Genomic DNA, 20,811 nt, shown 5'->3' on the forward strand with positions numbered 1-20,811 from the left:
AGGTAGGGGAAGGTGGGGGTAAGGGGGAGAAATCAACCAAAGGACTTGTATGCATGCATATAAGCCTAACCTATGGACACAGATAACAGGGTGGTGAGGGCATGAGTGGGGGGATGGGGGCAATAAGGACACATATGCAATACCTTAATCAATAAAGAAAAATAAAAAGAAAGAGGCAGTATTCAAAAGTATGTATCTAAATCTATGTTTTGCCACAAGCTTACAACTCTTCCTAGAACCACAATTTAATCCAAGCCTTTTGCAAACCATTCAGAGTACCTTGTTATTTTTTTCTTTTGCCAGCAACCAGAATGCTGGAACAACTGGAATGACTAGAACAACCAGAACAACTGGGTGCTATTATGCCCACTGTGGCTGACCAACTGGCCAGATCAGGGGCGGGGCTGGCCAGCCAACCTCCCTCGACCCCTCCTTCCGGCTGCCCCACCCCTGATTGGCTCATGGCCCTTCCCCCTGGCCAGCCCTGGCCCCAATCGCCCCCCCCCCATCAGGGTCTGGGCCAGCCGACCTCCCAAGGCCCCCCCCCCCTCCACCAGTTGGCCCATTCAACCCCGATCGAGGTGGGCTGGCCAGACCCCACCCATGCATGCATTTGTGCACTGGGCCTCTAGTTACTTGATAAAATCCATTGAATATACAATAGTTTTACAGCATATTTATGCATTCCAGGGTTTTATATCTTCACCTGTCTTCCATTTCTTAGTTGACTTAAAAATTTGCCAATTATATGAATACTAGAGGCCCGGTGCACGAAATTCGTGCACTAGGGGTGGGGTTCCCTCAGCCCAGCCTGCCCCTCTCACAGTCCGGGAGCCCTCAGTGTATGTCCTACTGATGGCCACAGTCTGGCAGCAGAGGCTTGGAGCAGGTGTCCTGTGTGTGTGTGTGTGTGTGTGTGTGTGTGTGCGCGTGTGTGTCTGTCTGCTAGGGCCTGCCCCCAGCCGCGCCACGTAGGCTCGAAGCAGTTGCCGTGTGTGTGTGTCCCCACTGGGGGTCTGCCCCCAGCCACATTGGAGGCTCAGAGCAGGCACTGTGTGTGTATGTGTGTGTCTGCTGGGGGCCTGCCCCCAGCCACACTATGGAGGCTTGGAGCAAGAGCCCTTCTGTGTTGATCTCTCAGGCTCCTGGCCTCCACTGCATGTTGTACTCTCTCTTGAGCTATGGACAGGATGGGGGTGCTGCTTGCAAGCCGGGCTTTCCTGCTCCCGGATCGCCATGGAGACCGGGGAGCAGGCCCAGCTGGGGGCTGTCCACAGGCCAGGCTTGCTCTCCTGCTCCCGGATCCCCATAGCGACCAAGGAGCAGGCTCAGCTGGGGGCTGCCCGAAGGCCAGGCTTGTTTTCCTGCTCCCAGATCACCATGGCTACCGGGGAGCAGGGAAAGTTTGGGGCTGCCCACAGGCCAGACTTGCTTTTCTGCTCCCAGATCCTCATGGTGACCGGGGAGAAGGCGCAACTGGGGGCTGCCTGCAGGCCAGGCTTGCTTTCCTGCTCCCAGATCAGGCGCAGCTGGGGGCTGCCTACAGGCCGCACTTTTCTACTTACCGATGGCCGGATCACCACAGCAACCCAGGGCCCAGTGGCACTTTCCTGCTCTCCAATAGTCATAGGGTCCCGGCTGGGGGCGGGGCTTAGCAGTGCGGGGCTTAGGCGGCAAGGGGGTCCCAGCTGGGGGCTCAGGTGGCACACAGGGGTCCCGGCTGGGGGCAAGGCTTATGCCCCGCTGCCCAGGGCTGCACATGAGGCCTGGATGGCTGCTTGCGCTGTCCCACCCTGCCTGTAGTATAGGATAGAGGCCTGGTGCACGGGTGGGGGCCAGCTGGTTTGCCCTGAAAGTGTCCCAGATCAGGGTGGGGGTCCCACTTGGGTGCCTGTCCAGCCTGGATGATGGGTTGATGGCTGTTTGCAGCTGGTCACACCCCCTTCAGGGTGGGGGTCCCCACTGGGGTGCCTGGCCAGTCTGGGTGAGGGCCTGAGAGCCATTTTCAGGCTGGAGGGCAACTTAAGCTCCCAGCCTCTCCTTTTTTTTTTTTTATTCTGGGATTTATTTACCTTCTATAGCTGTCACTGGAGCTGAGAGCCAGCTCCAGCTCTGAGGGCTGAAAGCAGGTTCTGAGTCTATTTGGCTTCTATAATTGAAACTCTGTTGCCATCACAGCAGCTCTAAGCTCTGAGGCTGAAGCTGGCTAAAAGCAGGTTTATAGGTTTGTTTGGCTTCTATAATTGAAACTCTGTTGCCATCACTGCAGCTCTAAGCTCTGAGGCTGAAACTGGCTGAAAGCAGGTCTCTGGAGCTTGTTTAGCTTTTATAATTGCAACATTGTTTCTTAAAGTGCAGCTCAGAGCCGGGCTGCGGCAAGCAGGGTACCTTGGCTTCCTCCATCGCTGGAGCAAGCAAGCCTCCTGTTCGCTTCAGCTGCATGGCTGCCGGCCACCATCTTGGTTGGCAGTTAATTTGCATATCCTGCTGATTAGCCAATGGGAAGGGTGTCGGGGTTATGGTCAATTTGCATGTTTCTCTTTTATTAGATCGGATAGGTTTCACCTCAAACTTATTCCTGATTTTGAGCACCAGGAAAAGCAAAACAACACCTCAAATTTCTATCTTAATATCATGGCCTTAATTCAAAAGTTATTTTCTTTAAAACACAATGCCCGTGTAAATGGGAATACAAAAATAAATCCAAGCAGCAATATGTAATTACATATAATGGTTATTCATTATGTGAGGTGTATTTTTTTAGAATGATATCTAGAATGCACTTGCTCTGTGAGTCTCTCTAAAATTTAAACCAACTTAAATTGACACTATCAAAAGTAACATATAAGGGGCACACATTTACAACACTGCCAGCCTTAAAAGCAGTAAAGCAAAGAAAATACATCAAAGAGCACAGGCACATCTTACAGAATTCCCACTGAACTATCAATGGCTTCTATGCAATGTGCCTCTTTTCCATACTGTATTAACAACTACCAAGAAAGGAAAGATGATATTAAAATCAACAGTACTGAACTGAATTTTTTTTTTTTTGAGGTAAGTCTGCTTTTTATTAACTACTTGAGAGGGATGAAGCGGGAGGAGTGGGTGGCTCCAATGCCAGGCCTGCCATGCTTCACTGGCTTGTAGGTGATGGAGAACTAACCCAGGTAGTGGCCAATCATCTCAGGCTTGATTTCCACCTGATTGAAGGTCTTGCCATTGTATACGCCCACCATGCTGCCCACCATCTCCGGCAGGATGATCATGTCCCGCAGGTGTGTCTTCACCACCTCTGGCTTCTCCATGGGCGGCGCCTCCTTTTTGGCCTTGCGCAGGCGCTTCAGGAGCGAGTGCTGCTTCCTTCGCAGGCCCCGGTTTAGCCGCCGCTGCTGCCGGGCACTATACAGCTGCATCAACTGCTCATAAGACATGTCAAGCAGTTGATCGAGATCCACGCCGCGGTAGGTGAACTTGCGGAAGGTCCGCTTGTTCTTCTGCTCCACTTCCGCCATCTTGGTTCCTCGGAAAGGCCTGAACTGAATTTTTTGAAGCCAGTGTACCACATGTGGGGAAAAGTGCGTATAGTTCAGTAGTAATACAGCACAGTGTGAAGATATTGTGCTTAGATGCAGATATTCCAGAACTAAAAGATCTACAAGGCAAGTCAAGATATAAAACCACAGTACACTGTTAAATAACCTTGAAACATACATATATTGCAGTGTTCAAAGAAAAACATTCATTTTCATTGCACAAGACTAAGGAGAAATCCTTGAAGTTACCTATTATAGTTTGTAATAAGTATTTATATAGTATTATATATACATGTATAGAATGTGTGTGTTTATGTATTTTTTTGCCAAATTATTCTGTTATTTTTTGTGAACCTGCAACTTTTAGGAATGAAAACTCCTTTACACTACAAGTTTCTGTTCCCCAAATTTAAGAAAAGATATTTATACTAGAAGAGGTCTCAATACCCTTCCCTCAACCTAAAGAATCAATTCAAATATTTTTCTTGACAATTGATCTGAGAATCACAATAAAAAGAATTCTAGAATTTTGACTGTATCTTTTCACTTTGCCAGTTGTTTCAAAAAGCAAATATCTTAATATTTAAACCAGCTGATTCAAATTCTTTGCAGAGGATATAAACTCTAGATTTAACTGATTAAAACAGAGCAAATCAAAGCAACAACAAAAAAATCCAGTGATTTAATCTGAGTGTAAACAATATATAAAATTTAAATTTCAAAGTAAGTTAAAAAATATTCTACCATCAGGGCCTATCTATCTATCATCTATCTATCTATCTATCTATCTATCTATCTATCTATCTATCTATCTATAAGCCAAGCGACCAGAAGGACCAGAACGACCAGGATGACCGGTCACTATGACGTGCACTGTGACCAGCCAACCAGCCTGATTGGCACCCCTTACCCTGATCAGGGGTAGGGCCAGCTGGCCAATCTCCCGTGTCCCTTCCCCCTGGCCAGCCTGGCCCCAATGGCCCCGACCGGGATGGGCCGGCCCAACCCCACCCATGCACGAATTCATGCACCAGGCCTCTAGTAATACTATAAAGATCTGACAATTGGTAAGGGGAAATGTATATGAAAAGTTGCAGCAAATTTATTTGTCCATTATTTTTACTAAAAGAAAGTATATCTAACTACTACCTTTGCCCCTTAAATTTAATAAATTCATAATTTGTTTAGAATTTTTTTTAGCAAACTGGCACATCATATTACACAACAGAAAAGCATCCATCAAGTTCAGCAAAGAAAACTTACATAAGCCTTTTGTACAGAAATTTAAAAAATCTAAATGACTATGATTCCTCTATTAGCAGAAACACATAATGCAATCTTTGTAAATTTGCCAAATATAGCAATATTTACATAAATAGACTTACGTATAGATATGAAACATTATTTGTGAACAGTGTGTTGGACCAGAAGATTTGTATCAGACCATGGGATGATATGGACCCTACATCTTTAAGAACTGAACAAAAGACTCCCAGCAACAATCTGAGGTGGAAGGACAGTTCTCAATGCTCATGATTAAAAGCTTGCTGCAAAGAGCCAGCTCAAAGGGAAGGCTGTGCAGGTTGGGGTTGTCATTCAAATACAGTTCTAGGTCAGGGATGGGCAAGCTTTTTATGAGTGCGTGCCAAAACCAGCAAAATCTCTGACTCAAAATTCTTCTTCATGCCAACCCTAATTTTTTGAGAACATGTTATGCCTACTTGATATCTCTTAAGGTGTACGTATGTGAAGAACCTTGAAGAAATAATAAAATTTATTCGAGTGACAAAAACACAGTATATGATGAAGAAAAATACATTTATTTTTTAATGTATACATGTACACTGATAGTCCGACAGAAAACTTTATGACTCCATTTGATATTATCAGTGGGACTTTTGCTGCTGCATCACTGATGACAGAGATTTTACATCAGGTTTATATTTCGTGACCTTCAGAGATATGCACGAGCTACTACTTTCATCCATCAGGCTACTCCTATTACAAGACTTAACAAAATTCATCACTGAGAACAAAGATTCACAAGTGTATGTGGATGAAACCAAAACACTGGTCAGATCTATGAAGGCAGGGAGAGTTAAGGCAGAGGCATAGAAATTGCTCTTTCCCTCTCTCGTCAATTCATGTCTATGATTTTTAAGACAACTTGTTATGTAAGATTATTTATTTATCTAAGATGCACCTACACTGAATTTATCTGAAAAATAAAAAAGTTGATATTAAGAAAAAATTGTAAATGGAAGATTATAAGAGAGGGTTTTGCGTGCCAGCAAGAGTTACTGGCGTGCCATGTTTGGCACGCGGGCCAGGGGTTGCCCACCCCTGTTCTAGGTTCTCCAATGTACCAATTTCCTCAGGAAGATGAGTAAGTAGGTTCTCTCCAAGGCCTAGATGTGTGAGATTGGTAAGGTGACCAATGCTTCTGGGAAGAGTGGTCAACTGGTTGTTGTCAAGACCAATTTCTGTAAATCCTTAAGTTAAGCAATTTCATTTGGCAAGGATTCCAATTTGTTCTCTTCTAGATCCAGTTTTCTTAACTTCCTAAGGTTTTCAAGACCATGGGGAAGCTTCTTTAGAAGACTGTTTGATAATATCAGAACCTCAAGAGAAACGAGACCAGACACATCCTCAGGGATCTTTGTGAGCTGATTAGTGGCTAAATTCAATTCTACCATACTGGTCCAAGTTCCAAAATCCAAGGGAAGTGATGTCAACTGATTGTCCTTCATATTCAGCTTACTTAATACTTTTGATCTGGAGAAAATTCTAAATGGAATTTTATTGATCCAATTGTCCATGTTGAGGGAAAACTGAGATGGACTACCTACTGAATATAACTGGAAGCAATTTCTAGCTAAGGTCAAACTATTCAGTTTCACAAGACTTGATAAAAGGCTCTCTGGCAAAGTAGAAATGTTATTGTTTTCTAAATTTAATTCTTCAAGTGCACTGCATTTTGTCAGTGATGTGAGTATTGCTGAGAGTTGGTTACATCTCAGACCAATATGACTTAAACTGGACAGGTTTCCTATAGTATCTGGGAGGTCTAGCAGTTCATTGTGCTACAAGTCAAGGTTGTTATCTGTGTGCAGTTTCCAATCTCCTTTGGAAGATGTTCAAGTTAATTGTGAGCTACATCCAGCATAATGAAGTTACATAATTCACCAATTTCAGCAGGTAGTTGTTTGCTTTTGTTTCCTCAAAAGCTAAGCATGCTGAGTTTTTGACAGGTTTTTTTTAATGTCCTTTTCCACAGTAGTTATATGATTAAAGTGAAGGTAAAGAAAGGTGAGAGAAGCCTATACACCACTGTAGAGATTTCTGTTTATTATGCCATAAACCAAGCATCTACAACTTCTTCAAGTTATCAAGACAGTAAGGCAAACTGGTAAGTGAATTTTCACTTAGAGATAGTGTCATGAGATTTACTAGTACTAGACAACCCACTTCTGCTGGGAGGGACTGCGATTTGTTGCTATATAAATAAAGTTCTGTTAATTGAGTCAACTCTTTGATTGATGATGCCAATATGTGTATAGACCTTTGGATAACTCCAAATACACTGAGTTCTCTTCCTGACATTTGTTGAGCTCCTTAATTACCTCTGCGTTGCTAGATTTTTTTCTAGTCCCAGGTGCTGGATTTGATTGTATTATCAACTGAAAAAGCCATCCCCTGTTGGGCAGCACTGAGTCCTTCTTTCCATCTTTGGCATCTTTCCCTTTGGTCTTAGGTTCTTTTTCTTTGTTCTCTTTCCCAAAAACCTCTAGAGCAGTGGTTCTCAACCTGTGGGTCGCGACCCCTTTGGGGGTCGAACAACCCTTTCACAGGGGCCGCCTAAGACCACTGGAAAACACATATATAATTACATATTGTTTTTGTGATTAATCGTTATGCTTTAATTATGTTCAATTTGTAACAATGAAATTGGGGGTCACCACAACATGAGGAACTGTATTAAAGGGTCGCGGCATTAGGAAGGTTGAGAACCACTGCTCTAGAGGCTTTTGCCTCCTTTTCTCTTTCCTTGGCTGATGGCACTTGGTTATCTTTCACTTTAGAGGCTTTTTCTTTTCCTAAACTACTGCTCATGGTGACTCAAGCTTGGGCAAAAACTACATGAACTCCTTTTATTTTATTTGCCAACAATAGTAATTGAGATTCAAAGATGAAGAGACAAAGATCCTATGGAATAAAAAAATGTTTTGGCTTAAAGAAATAATCACCATCGAGTAACAGCCATCTATTATATGTTGGCTTTATTCCCATTTCTGATAACTCAATTCCAACTAGTAAAATGGTGCTGGTCAATCAATGATTCATTAGAATTCCTATGAATTCCTATGTGGACAAGAGTTTAGGGCTCTGATAATCCCTGTGCTGCCCCAACATTGCGTTTGGCACTTCTGAATAGGGTCATGGCTGACAAGTGGGAATAGCGTGCACCTCCAGGGCCCCAGGAGTGCCCATTCTGATTGGAGTCACGAAGTGATATGGATGTCCTGGGCCTTCATCTGTGGTGCAGGTCTGGGCTGGACAGTCCCTGGGAGACTTAGCACCATGCAGGCAAGCAGGGTTCCCTTGTTAACTTAAAAAAAACACAGTGAAACCTGTAAAGAATTTTTGTGATTTTATTTGAGCCAAATTGTTGACATATGCCAGGAAGCAGAACCTCAACGAATTGAGATAATGCTCCGGAGAATGGCGGGTTACATCTATATTTATACATTGCAATCAAAGGAAGGGACATAGGTGGGTTACATGAAATCCATTGGTGATAGACTAGAGAGGCTGGAGGAAGCAAAGTGGGAAAACCTCTGGGATTGGATAAAAAGTAAAATGATAGATACATACTTAGGTGGGTGCAGGAACAATTAACGTGATAATGAAGGAATTTGTGGTATCTTTCCTGGAGCACAGCACATTAGGTTGTGCCCCAAGGGGTCCAGAAAAAGGGGAGTTACAAGTTACCCAGACATTTCAAGGGTATGTTATCATAGATGCAAAAAGACAGATAGGCTCAATTATGGTAAAGGTTGACCTTGTTAGTGAAGATACTGGTCTAGGAAGTGGCTACCCACTAGAACTGCTTTTAGTTAAAGTTTAATTTCAGACCATCTTTTGTGGTCACTTTAGGTCTCTGAGTTTGCAAGACCGCCATGCAGGCCTCCCCTGAGCTTGTCAGGTCAGCGTGTGGCCCCTTTCATCCACACCCTTCTGTCCCTCTTCAGTGCTGTCTAGATCAGTGATGGCAAACCTATGACACACGTGTCAGAGGTGACACGCAAACTCATTTTTTTGGTTGATTTTTCTTTGTTAAATGGCATTTAAATATATAAAATAAATATCAAAAATATAAGTCTTTGTTTTACTATGGTTGCAAATATCAAAAAAAATTCTATATGTGACAGGGCACCAGAGTTAAGTTAGGGTTTTTCAAAATGCTGACACGCCAAGCTCAAAAGATTCGCCATCACTGGTCTAGAACATTTGGCTTTCTCCTTTCATTTCCCTCTGTGATCCAAACAGAAGTGTCTGAAAAATCCAGTGTGACTACTTTAAAGTATGGTTTCAGATATCAGAACTCATTTTTAATGTAGTGGCTTCCTCACAAATTCATTTAGGCACTAAGAATCCTAAAGGTAAAAGAAGTTCAAAACTAAGTATATTTTTTCATTTTTCCACCTGATAAAGTCTAGGCACCATTTAAACAAGGCCTACAGAGCTAGAATATGGAAATGTAGAGATGAAGAAGGAGGGCATCTCAGAAGAAACAGCAAACACATATAGGCAGCAAAGAACAGAACTCAAGATAGTTCCAAGAAATGCCATGCTTCTGTACTTGTGCACAGGTCACAACCTATTTAAGCCAATAGCTTCTGTAAGTAACAATCTGTAATTAAATGATGTGGTAGGCAGGATAATGGTCTATCAATGTCTTAATCCCCAGCACCTGTGATTATGTTAATTTACATGGCAATGGAGAATTAATGTTCAGGAATTAAGGAATTAAGGTGGTTTATCAGAAGACCTTGAGATGGGGAGAGTCACCTGGATTATGGGAGGGGCTCAATGTAATCAGGGAAGAGGGAGGCAGAAGTAGAGCCACAGTCAAGTGTGACTAAGAATTAAAGGCTCAGAGAGAGGCAACGTTGTTGATTTTGAAGATGGAGGAAGAGGGTCATGAGGCAAGGAATGTGGGTGGCCTCTAGATGCTAGAAAGGGAAAGGAAAATAATTCTCCTCTAGAACCTACAAAAAGGAATGCAGTTCTGTTGACACTTTTATTTTAGCCCTGTGAGGACCATGTCAGAATTCTATCCTTACAGAACTGTAATATAATAAATGAGTGTTATTGTAAGCCACTTAATTAGTGGTAATTTGTTACAACAGCAATAGGAAACTAATACAAATGGTTATTTGTGTGATTACTTGATTAATGTCTTGCTTCCTTGCGAGATACGTGAGCTGCTGAAGGGCAGGAACCCTATCTGTTTTGCCCACTTTAATATCCTCAGCACCTGACGGAAAAAGTGTGAGATAAATGTTTGATGATCTTCTGTGTAAATGTCTTGGCAGGCATATGTTGCCTGAGAACATTTTGGCAATGTTAATACAAATCAAAACCTGTTCCCTAAATCTATATGTATATCTCTTTCTCTTTTTCTTTGGATCCCTTTGAGTTTCTCCTTCCCCTTCTTGATTCTCTCTTCTCTTTCTTATTTCTGTCCCCATTTATTTTTTAAATCAAATTTATTAGGGTGACATCAGTTAATAAAATTATCAAGTGTACAGATCTATAATACATGATATGTATATTTCAGTGTGTATCCCCCACCCAAAGTCAAACAATCTTCCATCACTATATATTTGAACTATCTTTACCTTTCACTACCTCTCCCCTTCACTCTGGTGAACACCATACTGTTGTCTGTGCCTATGGCTTTTTGTTTTTCTTGTTTGTTCATTTGTTGCTTTCAGTTTTATATTCTGTATTTGAGTGGAGTCATATGTCTCCTAACTTTTTCTGTGTGATTTATTTCATTTAGCATGATAGTCTCAAGATACATCCATGTTGTCACAAATTCTGTCCCTACTTCTTAATTGGCTTTAACTGAGGACTGAAGTACATCTTTGTTAATGTAAAAAAAAACATTGAAACCTGTAAAGAATTTTTGGTGAGTTTATTTGAGCGAAACTGTCGACATATGCCGGGAAGCAGAACCCCAACGAATTGAGATGGTGCTCCGAAGAATGGCGGGGTTACATTTGTATTTATACATTGCAATCAAAGGAGGGACATAGGTAAGTTACATGAAATTCATTGGTGATAGATTAAGGAGGAGGGATAAAGCAAAGCGGGGAAACCCCTGGGATTGGATAAAAAGTAAATGATGGACACATACTTAGGTGGGTGCAGGATCAATTAACATGATGATGCATGAGTTTGTGTGTGTGGGGGAGGTTGGGGGTTAATGGGGGGGATGTGGACACATTTGTAATACCTTAACTAATAATAATAAAAAACAACAACAACAACAACAACAAAAAACATGATGATGAAGGAATTTGTGGTATCTGTCCTGGGACCTAGCACACCTGGTTGTGCCCCAGGGGCTCCAGATACAGGGAAGTCACAAGTTACCCAGACATTTCAAGGGTATGTTATCATAGATGCAAAAAGACAGATAGGCTCAGTTAAGGTAAAGGTTGACCTTGTTAGTGATGATACCGGCCTAGGACATAACTGCCCACCATAACTGCTTTTAGTTAAAGTTTAATTACAGACCATCCTTTGTGGTTACTTTAGGTCTCTGAGTCTGCAAGACTGCCATGCAGGCCTTCCCTGAGCCTGTCAGGTCAGCATGTGGCCCCTTTCATCCACATCTTATAATTCTGTTATGTTTGTGAAATAAGGTCTTACATTTTCTAGTTATGGTATTTAAAAGAAACAATTAGTTTATTACATGAAAAAAATTACTGTATTCTCAACAGCCCTTCATTTATTCCCTATTTAATTTACATCAGTGGGTGAGTGATCCTTGATAGACATTTCTCATTTCCGACTTAGGATGGTATATGAAACCCAGGGACAGAAATATCCCACAGAAGCTGTCCCTTTGTATCTACTGGTAGGACCTTATTTCCTGATTGCATGGGCCACATAACATAATTTGCTCTCTTCTGAGTGGAAATTGTTTGATGTCTATTCAGAAGAAATCAGATCCCCATTAGAACCAGAGTTATTCAGTTTTTTCCCCCCATGGCTCCATCCTCTGATTAGTTTGATCATAAAGATGTTTAATGTTTGAATGGGATGCTCTGGAATCCTGAGGAAGGCATAGCTCAACCTGTTCCATTAAACATAATGGCCTAATGATAAGCAAGGTCTTGAAATTCCTAGTGTTCAAGAACATTTAGGGAAATCTTCATCCTAGAATTAAACGGACCTCTGATAGTCCCATGTTGCTCAAACTTTAATGTATGGGGAGCTTGTTAAGTTTTAGATTCCGATATAATAGGTCTGAAGTGGGGCCCCGTAATTTGCATTTCTAACAAGCTCTTGGGTGATGCTGATGCTGCTGGTCCAGAGACCACATTTCAAGGAGCAAGAGGATAATGGACCTATGGCAGTCAGTATAGGAGATCTGCATTCTGCACGCTGGAATTGGAAGGCAGGAATTTCTAGAACCAGAGCCTCAGGGAAGGTGTCTGAGCTTTCCTTTCCATTTAGGCAGATGGAGGGCCTTGGTCTCTCATGTGTTGGAGTTCCAAGAAGCAAGGACTGGGGCAGAGTATAGTGGGTCTGGCCTTCCCTAGCCGAGGGGGGGTGGTGTCGTGTAGACTCAAGGAAAATGAGGCAAGCATATGTATTAGGGTAATTAACCCTAGCTGCCAAAGAGACAAAGCCCAAAAGCACAGAGGAAGTAGTTTCCTGGCCTCCCTGTTGTATGCGTGCACATATACCAAAACACAATTTGAAAACCATTATTAGATAAGTAGAAAAAAGTCTGGAATGATATGCACCAGAATGTTAAAGGTGATAGAAAATGAAGATACAACTGTTTTTGTTTTCTTCTTTTTGCTTATCTTTATTTTCTGTTTTTTTCTTTAGTCATAAAATGCTTGTATAATATTTCAAAAGCTACTTTTTAAAAGGCACATATATACTTTTACAATAAGGAAAAAAGCTTGCCAAATTTGCCCATTAATATCCTGCATGTGGCCCTAGCTGGTTTGGCTCAGTGGATAGAGCAATGGCCTGTGGACTGAAAGCTCCCAGGTTCGATTCCAATCAAAAGCACATGCCAGGGTTTCGGGCTCGATCCCCAGTGGGGGGCATGCAGGAGTCAGCCAATTAATGATTCTCTGTCATCATTGATGTTTCTATCTCTGTCTCCCTCTCCCTTCCTCTCTGGTATCAATAACAATATATTTAAAAATATCCTGCATGTGATTTTTGTTTAAATAATGATAATATATCTAACACTTATCAAGCACTTACTGGTACTATATGCCAGTTACAGTCCTAAGTGTTCTATGAATATTTTTCATTTATTACTGCAGCAATCCCGAGGTAGGTACTGTGATTTCCACCACCCCCATTTTGCAATTGTGAAAGCAGGCACAGAAAAATTAAGTGAGTTATTTAATTTTAAGGTAAGTGGCAAAGTCAGAATTTGAATCCAGGCACTGATGGCTCCAGAGCCTGTGCTCTTAAACACTACTTTATATTACCCCCATTAGAGTATGTACGTAGCATCTTTTTAGGTCTCAGTCTCTCCTACCCAAAAAACAAATGCAAAGTGTCCTTTCTCTGCTTCTTCCTCCAACCATGGTCCTATCTTTCCTTTCCTTTCTCTTTTCTTCTAAATCTTTCAAAAGTGTGGTCTATAACTGCTGCCTTCACCCTCCTCTTCACTCATCAGGCCTGGCAATATGCCTTCTGCTCTAACTAATACACAGAAGGTACGTTAAAAAAAATATATTTTATTGATTTTAGAAAGAGAGGAAGGGAGAAAGAAAAACATTGATGTGAGAAATACCTATCAGTTGTCCTCCATGTGTACCTCCAGCAGGGACCAAACCCACAACCTAGGTGTGTGGCCTGACCAGGAATCAAGCAGCAACCTTCTGGTGCATAGGATGATGCTCAACCAACTGAGCCACTTGGGCTGGGCCCAGAAGACACTTTTTGACAGTAACCTATGATATCCTAATCACCAAAACTTTTTATCAGAAAGAAAATTCCATAACTCTGTGGACTGGAACCACAACAAAGTCATGATCTCTAAACTCAGCTGCCTAGAAACCCTTCTAAGTGTTCCTAGTCAGCTGCCTACTATACTCCTCTCTATACCCAGGAGATAATGACTCGCCTCCTAATTCACTGAGACATGACAAGAGCATCATCAAATCAGAACCCCTTAACCTCCTTTCCACCCAGTCCCCTGAACAAACTTACCTTTTCCTTTCCCCTTCTCCTGTGTTTCAGTGTTTCCCTTCTGGCAATAGGTGAATTCCCCTACCTGTGCTATGGAGCCAACTTCCTCTCTCCTCAAAGATCTGGCTCTACCCATCACCCCCCTCTCTTATATTTTCTTCTTTCAGATCTTTAACATTTTTATTTTTTGGTTGACACTATTATAGATGTCCCTGATTCTCACCCCCCACCCCTCGCCGCTTTGCCTACCTCCACCCAGCCTCCATTACCCCTTCCCCTGGTCTTCACCACACTGTTGTCTGTGTCTGTGGGTTATGCCTATATGTTCTTTTTAAAAACAATATGTTTTTATTGATTTCAAATAGAGGAAGGGAGAAGGAGAGATAGAAACATCAATGATCAGAGAGAATCATGAATCGGCTGCCTACTGCATGTTGGCCACTGGAGATTGGGCATGTACCATGACCTGGAATGAAACTGTGAACCTCTAGTTCATAGGTCTACACTCAACCACTGAGCCACACTGGCCAGGCACATATATGTTCTTTGGCTAATCCCTTCACCTTATTTCATCCAGTACTCCCCTCCCCTCTGACAACTATCAGTCTGTTCCATGTATTCATGCTTCTGTCTCTATTTTGTTTATCAGTTTATTTTGTTCCTCAGACTCGACATATGAATGAGATCATGTGATACTTGTCTTTCTCTGACTGGCTTATTTCACTTAGCATAATACTCTTCAGGTCCTTCCATGTTGTCTCAAAGGGTAAGAGATCCTTCTTTTTTACAGCTACATAGTATTCCATTGTGCAAATGTACCAAGGCTTCTTTATCCACTCATCTACTGATAAACACTTCGGCGCTTTCCAGATCTTATTTATTTATTTATTTATTTATTTATTTTTTAATTAAATCTTTATTGTTCAGATTATTACATTTGTTCCTCTTTTTCCCCCCCATAACACACCTCCACCCAGTTCCCACCCCACCCTCCTCCCTCACTCCCCATCCACTGTCCTGATCCATAGGTGCACGATTTTTGTCCAGTCTCTTCCTGCATCCCCCTCACCCCATTTCCCCCCCAAGAATAGCCAGTCCACTCCCTTTCTATGCCCCTGATTCTATTATAATCACCAGTTCATTCTGTTCATCAGATTATTCACTTGATTTTCAGATTCACTTGTTGATAGATGTGTATTTGTTGTTCATAATTTGTATCTTTACCTTTTTCTTCATCTTCCTCTTCTTAAAGGATACCTTTCAGCATTTCATATAATACTAGTTTGGTGGTGATGAACTCCTTTAGCTTTTCCTTATCTGTGAAGCTCTTTATCTGACCTTCAATTCTGAATGATAGCTTTGCTGGATAAAGTAATCTTGGTTGTAGGTTCTTGGCATTCATCACTTTGAATATTTCTTGCCACTCCCTTCTGGCCTGCAAAGTTTCTGTTGAAAAATCAGCTGACAGTCGAATGGGTACTCCCTTGTAAGTAACTGAGTTTCTTTCTCTTGCTGCTTTTAAGATTCTCTCTTTGTCTTTTGCTCTTGGCATTTTAATTATGATGTGTCTTGGTGTGGTCCTCTTTGGATTCCTTTTGTTTGGGGTTCTCTACGCTTCCAGGACTTGTAAGTCTATTTCTTTCAGCAGGTAGGGGAAGTTTTCTGTCATTATTTCTTCAAATAGGTTTTCAATATCTTGGTCTCTCTCATCTTCTGGCACCCCTATAATTTGGATGTTGGTATGCTTGAAGCTGTCCCAGAGGCTCCTTACACTATCTTCGTATTTTTGGATTCTTTTTTCATTTTGCTTTTCTGGTTCGGTGTTTTTTGCTTCTTCGTATTTCAAATCGTTGACTTGATTCTTGCAATCCTCTAGTCTGCTGTTGGGAGTCTGTATAATATTTGTTATTTCAGTCCGTGTATGCTTAATTTCTAGTTGGTCCTTTATCACAACATCGAGGGTCTCATTAGATTTCTTGTAGATCTCATTAAGTTTATCAGCAGTTTCTAGAAAATTCTTGAAAAACCTTAAAAGTGTGGTTTTGAACTCTATATCCAGTAGTTTGCTTTCCTCCATTTCTGTCATTTGTGTCCTTTTTCTTTGTCTCCACATTTTTTATGCTTCCCTGTGTTGATAAAGTGGTTTTCTGTGCTGAGTATCCTCTAGGACCCAGTGGTTCAACCTCCCCAATTACCTGAGGAGGACACTCTTGGTGCACCCCCTTGTGGTCTTTGTGCACAGTCTTGTTGTAGCTAAGCCTTTTTTGTTGTAGTTATCACTGGGAGGAATTGACCTCCAGGCCAATTGGCTGTGAGAATCAGCTGTGTCTGCAGTGGGAGAACTTCTGTGCTGGAGACACCCCTCTGGGGCAAGACTTGCTTTAATGGGGCTTTGGTGCTCACTGAGTCTGCCCCCTGAGTGTGTCCTTTATGGTTCCATGGAGCTGCAAACTGGATGGTCCCACTCTGACCTCTGGGTGTCCTGGCTCCTGGATCTCTAGGGGGGTGTTAATCTAGCCTTTGACTGAGGCTATCCAGCAAAAGCCTCCCTGCAGGGCTTGGGCGGGTTGGGTCCCAGGGGATCAACAGGGCGGGGCTAGCAGTTATGGCTGCTCTCAGTCCAGCCCTCAGAGGCTCTGCTTCTCAGTGTCCCGGTAATTGCTGCAAGCCCCTCGGAGAGAAAGCTGCCCTCTAGTTCCGACCGATGCCAGACAGTCCCGCTTCTCCTGTATGAGTCTGGGTCCCTAGAGACTCGCCCGGAACTGGAGCTCAGAGCCTGAGACTCCCTCCCGATTGAAACAGACAACCACGCCCTCAGCCGCCAGCCCACTCCACATGCACCTCCGCACCTTAGTATTTTACTTCCTTACTGCGCCTCCTCTGAGTCTCGGTATGCTTTTCTCTTTCCTTCTAGTTGTAGAATTTCCACTCAGCCAGCCTTCCTGTGGTTCTGGATTATGTCCGTTCTGTCTTTTAGTTGTATTTTTGAAGTGGTTGCTCGAGGCAGCAAACTCTGGTGTTTACTTATGCTGCCATCTTGGTTTCTCTGTTTCCAGATCGTGGCTATTGTAAATAACACTGCTATGAACATATGGGTGCATATATTGTTTCTGATTGGTGTTTCAGACTTCTTAGGATATATTCCTAGAAGTGGGAACAGTTGATCAAATGGCCATTTTTAATTTTTTGAGGAACCTCCATACTATTTTCCACAGTGGCTGCACCAGTCTGCATTCCCACCAGTAGTGTACTAGAGTTCCCTTTCCTCCACATCCTCTCCAGCACTTGTTTTTTGTTGATTTATTGATGGTAGCCATTCTGGCAGGTGTGAGGTGATACCTCATGGTAGTTTTAATTTGCACCTCTCTGCTGATTAGTGACAGCATTTTTTCATGTGTCTATTGGCCATCTGTATGTTTTCTTTGGAGAAGTGTGTATTCAGATCCTTTGCCCATTTTTTAATTGGATTGTTTTTCCTCCTGGTGTTGAGGTATATGAATTCTTTGTATAGTTTGGGAATTAAACCCTATCAGATATATCATTGGTGAATATGTTTTCCCAAATAGTAGGTTCCCTTTTCATTTTGTTGATGGTTTCTTTTGCTGTGCAGAAGCTTTTTAGTTTGGTATAGTCCCATTTGTTAATTTTTTCCTTTGTTTCCCATGCTCTAGGACAGTGGTTCTCAACCTTGGCTGCACATTAGAATCACCTGGGAATCTTTTTAAAATCCTGATTTCTGGGCCTCATCTTCCAGAAATTCTGTTTGTTTGTTACTAATGTTGTGGCTTCACCCCATAACAAAGAAACAGAATTTCCGGAGGATGAGGCCCAGAAATCAGGATTTTAAAAAGATTCCCAGGTGATTCTAATGTGCAGCCAAGGTTGAGAACCATTGCTCTAGGAGATGTATCAGTGAAAATACTGCTATGTGAGATGTCTGAGATTTTACTGCCTATGTTTTCTTCTAGGATTTTTATGGTTTTGTAACTTACATTTAGGTCTTTTGTCCATTTTGAGTTTATTCTTGTGTATGGTGTAAGTTGATGGTCTACATTCATTTTTTTCATATACCTATACAATTTTCCCAGCACCATTTATTGAAGAGACTATCTTTACTGTATTATATACTCTTACCTCCTTTGTCAAATATTAATTGCCCATATTGGCATGAGTCAATTTCTGGGGTCTCTGTTCTATTCCATTGGTCTATATGCCTGTTCTTATGCCAGTACCAGGCTGTTTTGATTACAGTGGCTTTGTAGTATAGTTTGATATCTGATATTGTGATCACTCCAACTTTGCTCTTCTTTCTCAAGATTGCTGTGGCTATTTAGGGTATTTTCTGTTTCCATATAAATTTTTGGAATATTTGTTTTAGATCTGTGAAATATGCCATTGGTATTTTGATAGGGATATCTTTGAATCTATAGATTGCTCTGGGTAGTATGGACACTTTAATTAAGTTAATTTTCCAATCCAAGAACATGGTATATGCTTCCACTTTTGTGCATCTTCCTCTATTTCCTTTTTCAATGTCCTATAGTTTTCTGCATACAAGTCTTTTACCTCCTTAGTTAAGTTTACTCTCTTATGTTTTTGTTGTTGTAATGGTAAATGGGATTGCTTAGTTTCTCTTTCTGAGGGTTCATTATTAGTGTATAAAAATGCCAGCAATCTCTGGATGTTTCTTTTGTATCCTGGTACTTTGCCAAATTTGTTTATTAAATATAGTAGGTTTTTCGGTGGAGTCTTTACGTTTTTCTATGTGTAATATCATGTCATCTGCAAATAATGAGAGTTTTGACTCCTCTTTTCCAATTTGGATGCCTTTTATTGCTTCTTCTTGTCTGATCGCTGTGGCTAGGACTTCCAGTACTACGGTGAATAAGAGTGGTGAAAGTGGACTTCCTGTCGTGTTCTTGTTCTTAGGGGGAATGTTTTAGTTCTTGCCCATTGAGTATGATGTTGGCTCTAGGTTTGTCATGTATGTCCTTTATTATGTTGCGGTATGATCCCTCTATTCCCACTTTGCTGAGAGTTTTTATTATAAAAAATGAGTGCTTGATTTTGTGCTTGATTCTGGACCATTTGATATGATCATGTGCTTTTTGGCTTTCAATTTGTTTATGTGTTGTATCACATTTATTGATTTGCAAATATTGTACCAACCTTGCATCCCTGGAATAACTCCCACTTGGTCACAGTGTATGATCTTTTTAATATATTGTTGGATTCAATTGTTGGATCCAAACTCCCCTGTGAAGCTGTCCAGGCAAGGGCAAAGCCTCCCCCTTCTTTTAAAAAAAGTTTTAATGTCTTAAATTTTATTAGAATGAGAGCCCCTCAATCCCTGGTTCTTTTAAAATACATATAAATTCAATTGCTTTATTCTTTGAAATATATTTTCTGTAACATAATCTTTTCTTTTTAAAATTGACCCCGTTTTATTTTTATCGATAAGACTGATAGGCCTTAAAATAAAAATAATAGAGTGCATTGTTACTCTAGGTTAGAAGGCCCTTTTTTAAAGGCACTTCTTGCAACCTTTTTCAGAAGATAGGGTTGATGTTCTTGATATAAAGACAACATATTGGAACACTTTATGATCAGGTGATAATTTGTGTCACAGCTAAAGACAAAATGATGGATCCAAATAGTCTAGGAATAAAGTTCAGTAAAGTATGGATCTAATTTTGATTCTGCCACTAATTAGCTATGTACCCTTAAATACATTACCTCCTTTGGTGTCAATCTCCCATTTTTAAAATAAGGAAGTTGAAGCAAAGAAAATGTCTTTTAAACAAATGGAAAGGTGATTAATCTCAGTTATAAAATGAAAACGAAGCTAAAATAAACACACTTTTATCTATCTCTCACTAACCAAGATAAAAAACAATTCTTTATTTTGTTGACAAGGGTATGGAGAAACAGGCACCCTCATAAATTATGCAGTAGTATAAATTAGCACAACTTTGATGAAGGATAATTTAACACTATCTATCAAAATTTAAAATGCTCATTCCATTTGTCCCAGGATATTTCACTTCTAAGAATTTATCTTACAGATATACTCACATGTCTCCACAAAATATTTGTGCAAGGATATTCACTTGAACGTTGGTTTCAGTAGCAGAAGACTAGATGCCTACTGATGGGGGACTGATTAAATACTGTATTGGCATCAAGACAGTCAACTATATAGATAATTATACATGTTTACTGTAGAAAAGTTTGAAAAATACAGAAAAATATAAAAACCCACTTATCAGAGACTAGCACTCAACGTTTTGGCTCATTTACCACAATCATTTTTTCCTTTTCATATGTGTGGTATCTACACTAATAAAAGACAAAGATGCTAATTGACCATACCTTCACTATGCCCCAAGCCATGCCCACCAGCCAATCAGAGTGACTATATGCAAACTAACCCAACCAAGATGGCAGCTGGCAGCCACAGAGCTGGAGCAAGCAGGAGGCTTGGTTGCCCCAGCGATGGAGGAAGCCAAGCTTTCCACAGGCCTTGGCCGGCTCTGAGCTCCACTCAAGGCAACAAAGTTTCATTATAGAAGATAAACAAACCCCAGATACCTGCTTCCAGCCAGCCTCCACTGGGAGCTTGGGTGGCTGGGGGCTGTGGCCAGCCTGCAAACAGCCATTAGCCCCTCACCCAGGCTGGCCAGGCACCCCAGGGGGGACCCCCACCCTGAAGGGGCTGTGACCAGCCTGCAAACAGCCCTCAGCCCCTCACCTAGGCTGGCCAGGCATCCAAGCGGGACCCCCACCCTGATCCGGGACACCCTTCAGAGCA

At 41.7% G+C, this 20,811-nt stretch overlaps 1 protein-coding gene and 1 pseudogene across 2 annotated transcripts; both read right to left on the reverse strand.

Moving 5' to 3' along the window:
- Positions 1–3,060: 3,060 nt before the first annotated feature.
- On the reverse strand, positions 3,061–3,529 carry LOC308535980 (small ribosomal subunit protein uS19-like). Its single transcript, XM_081114990.1, has one exon. The coding sequence runs from the start codon at positions 3,513–3,515 to the stop codon at positions 3,162–3,164; it is 354 nt and encodes a 117-aa protein (XP_080971116.1). The 5' UTR covers positions 3,516–3,529; the 3' UTR covers positions 3,061–3,161.
- A 1,469-nt stretch (positions 3,530–4,998) lies between these two features.
- Positions 4,999–7,649, reverse strand: LOC308511661 (annotated as a pseudogene). The gene is made up of 4 exons: positions 7,551–7,649; positions 6,723–7,318; positions 5,858–6,585; positions 4,999–5,144 (listed from the first exon to the last, which is right to left on the reverse strand). The product of its transcript is annotated as an uncharacterized misc_RNA (transcript).
- Positions 7,650–20,811: the final 13,162 nt, after the last annotated feature.

The sequence above is a fragment of the Myotis nattereri genome (genome assembly GCF_964212035.1).
Source record: "Myotis nattereri genome assembly, chromosome: X".
NCBI classification, from domain to species: Eukaryota; Metazoa; Chordata; class Mammalia; order Chiroptera; family Vespertilionidae; genus Myotis; species Myotis nattereri.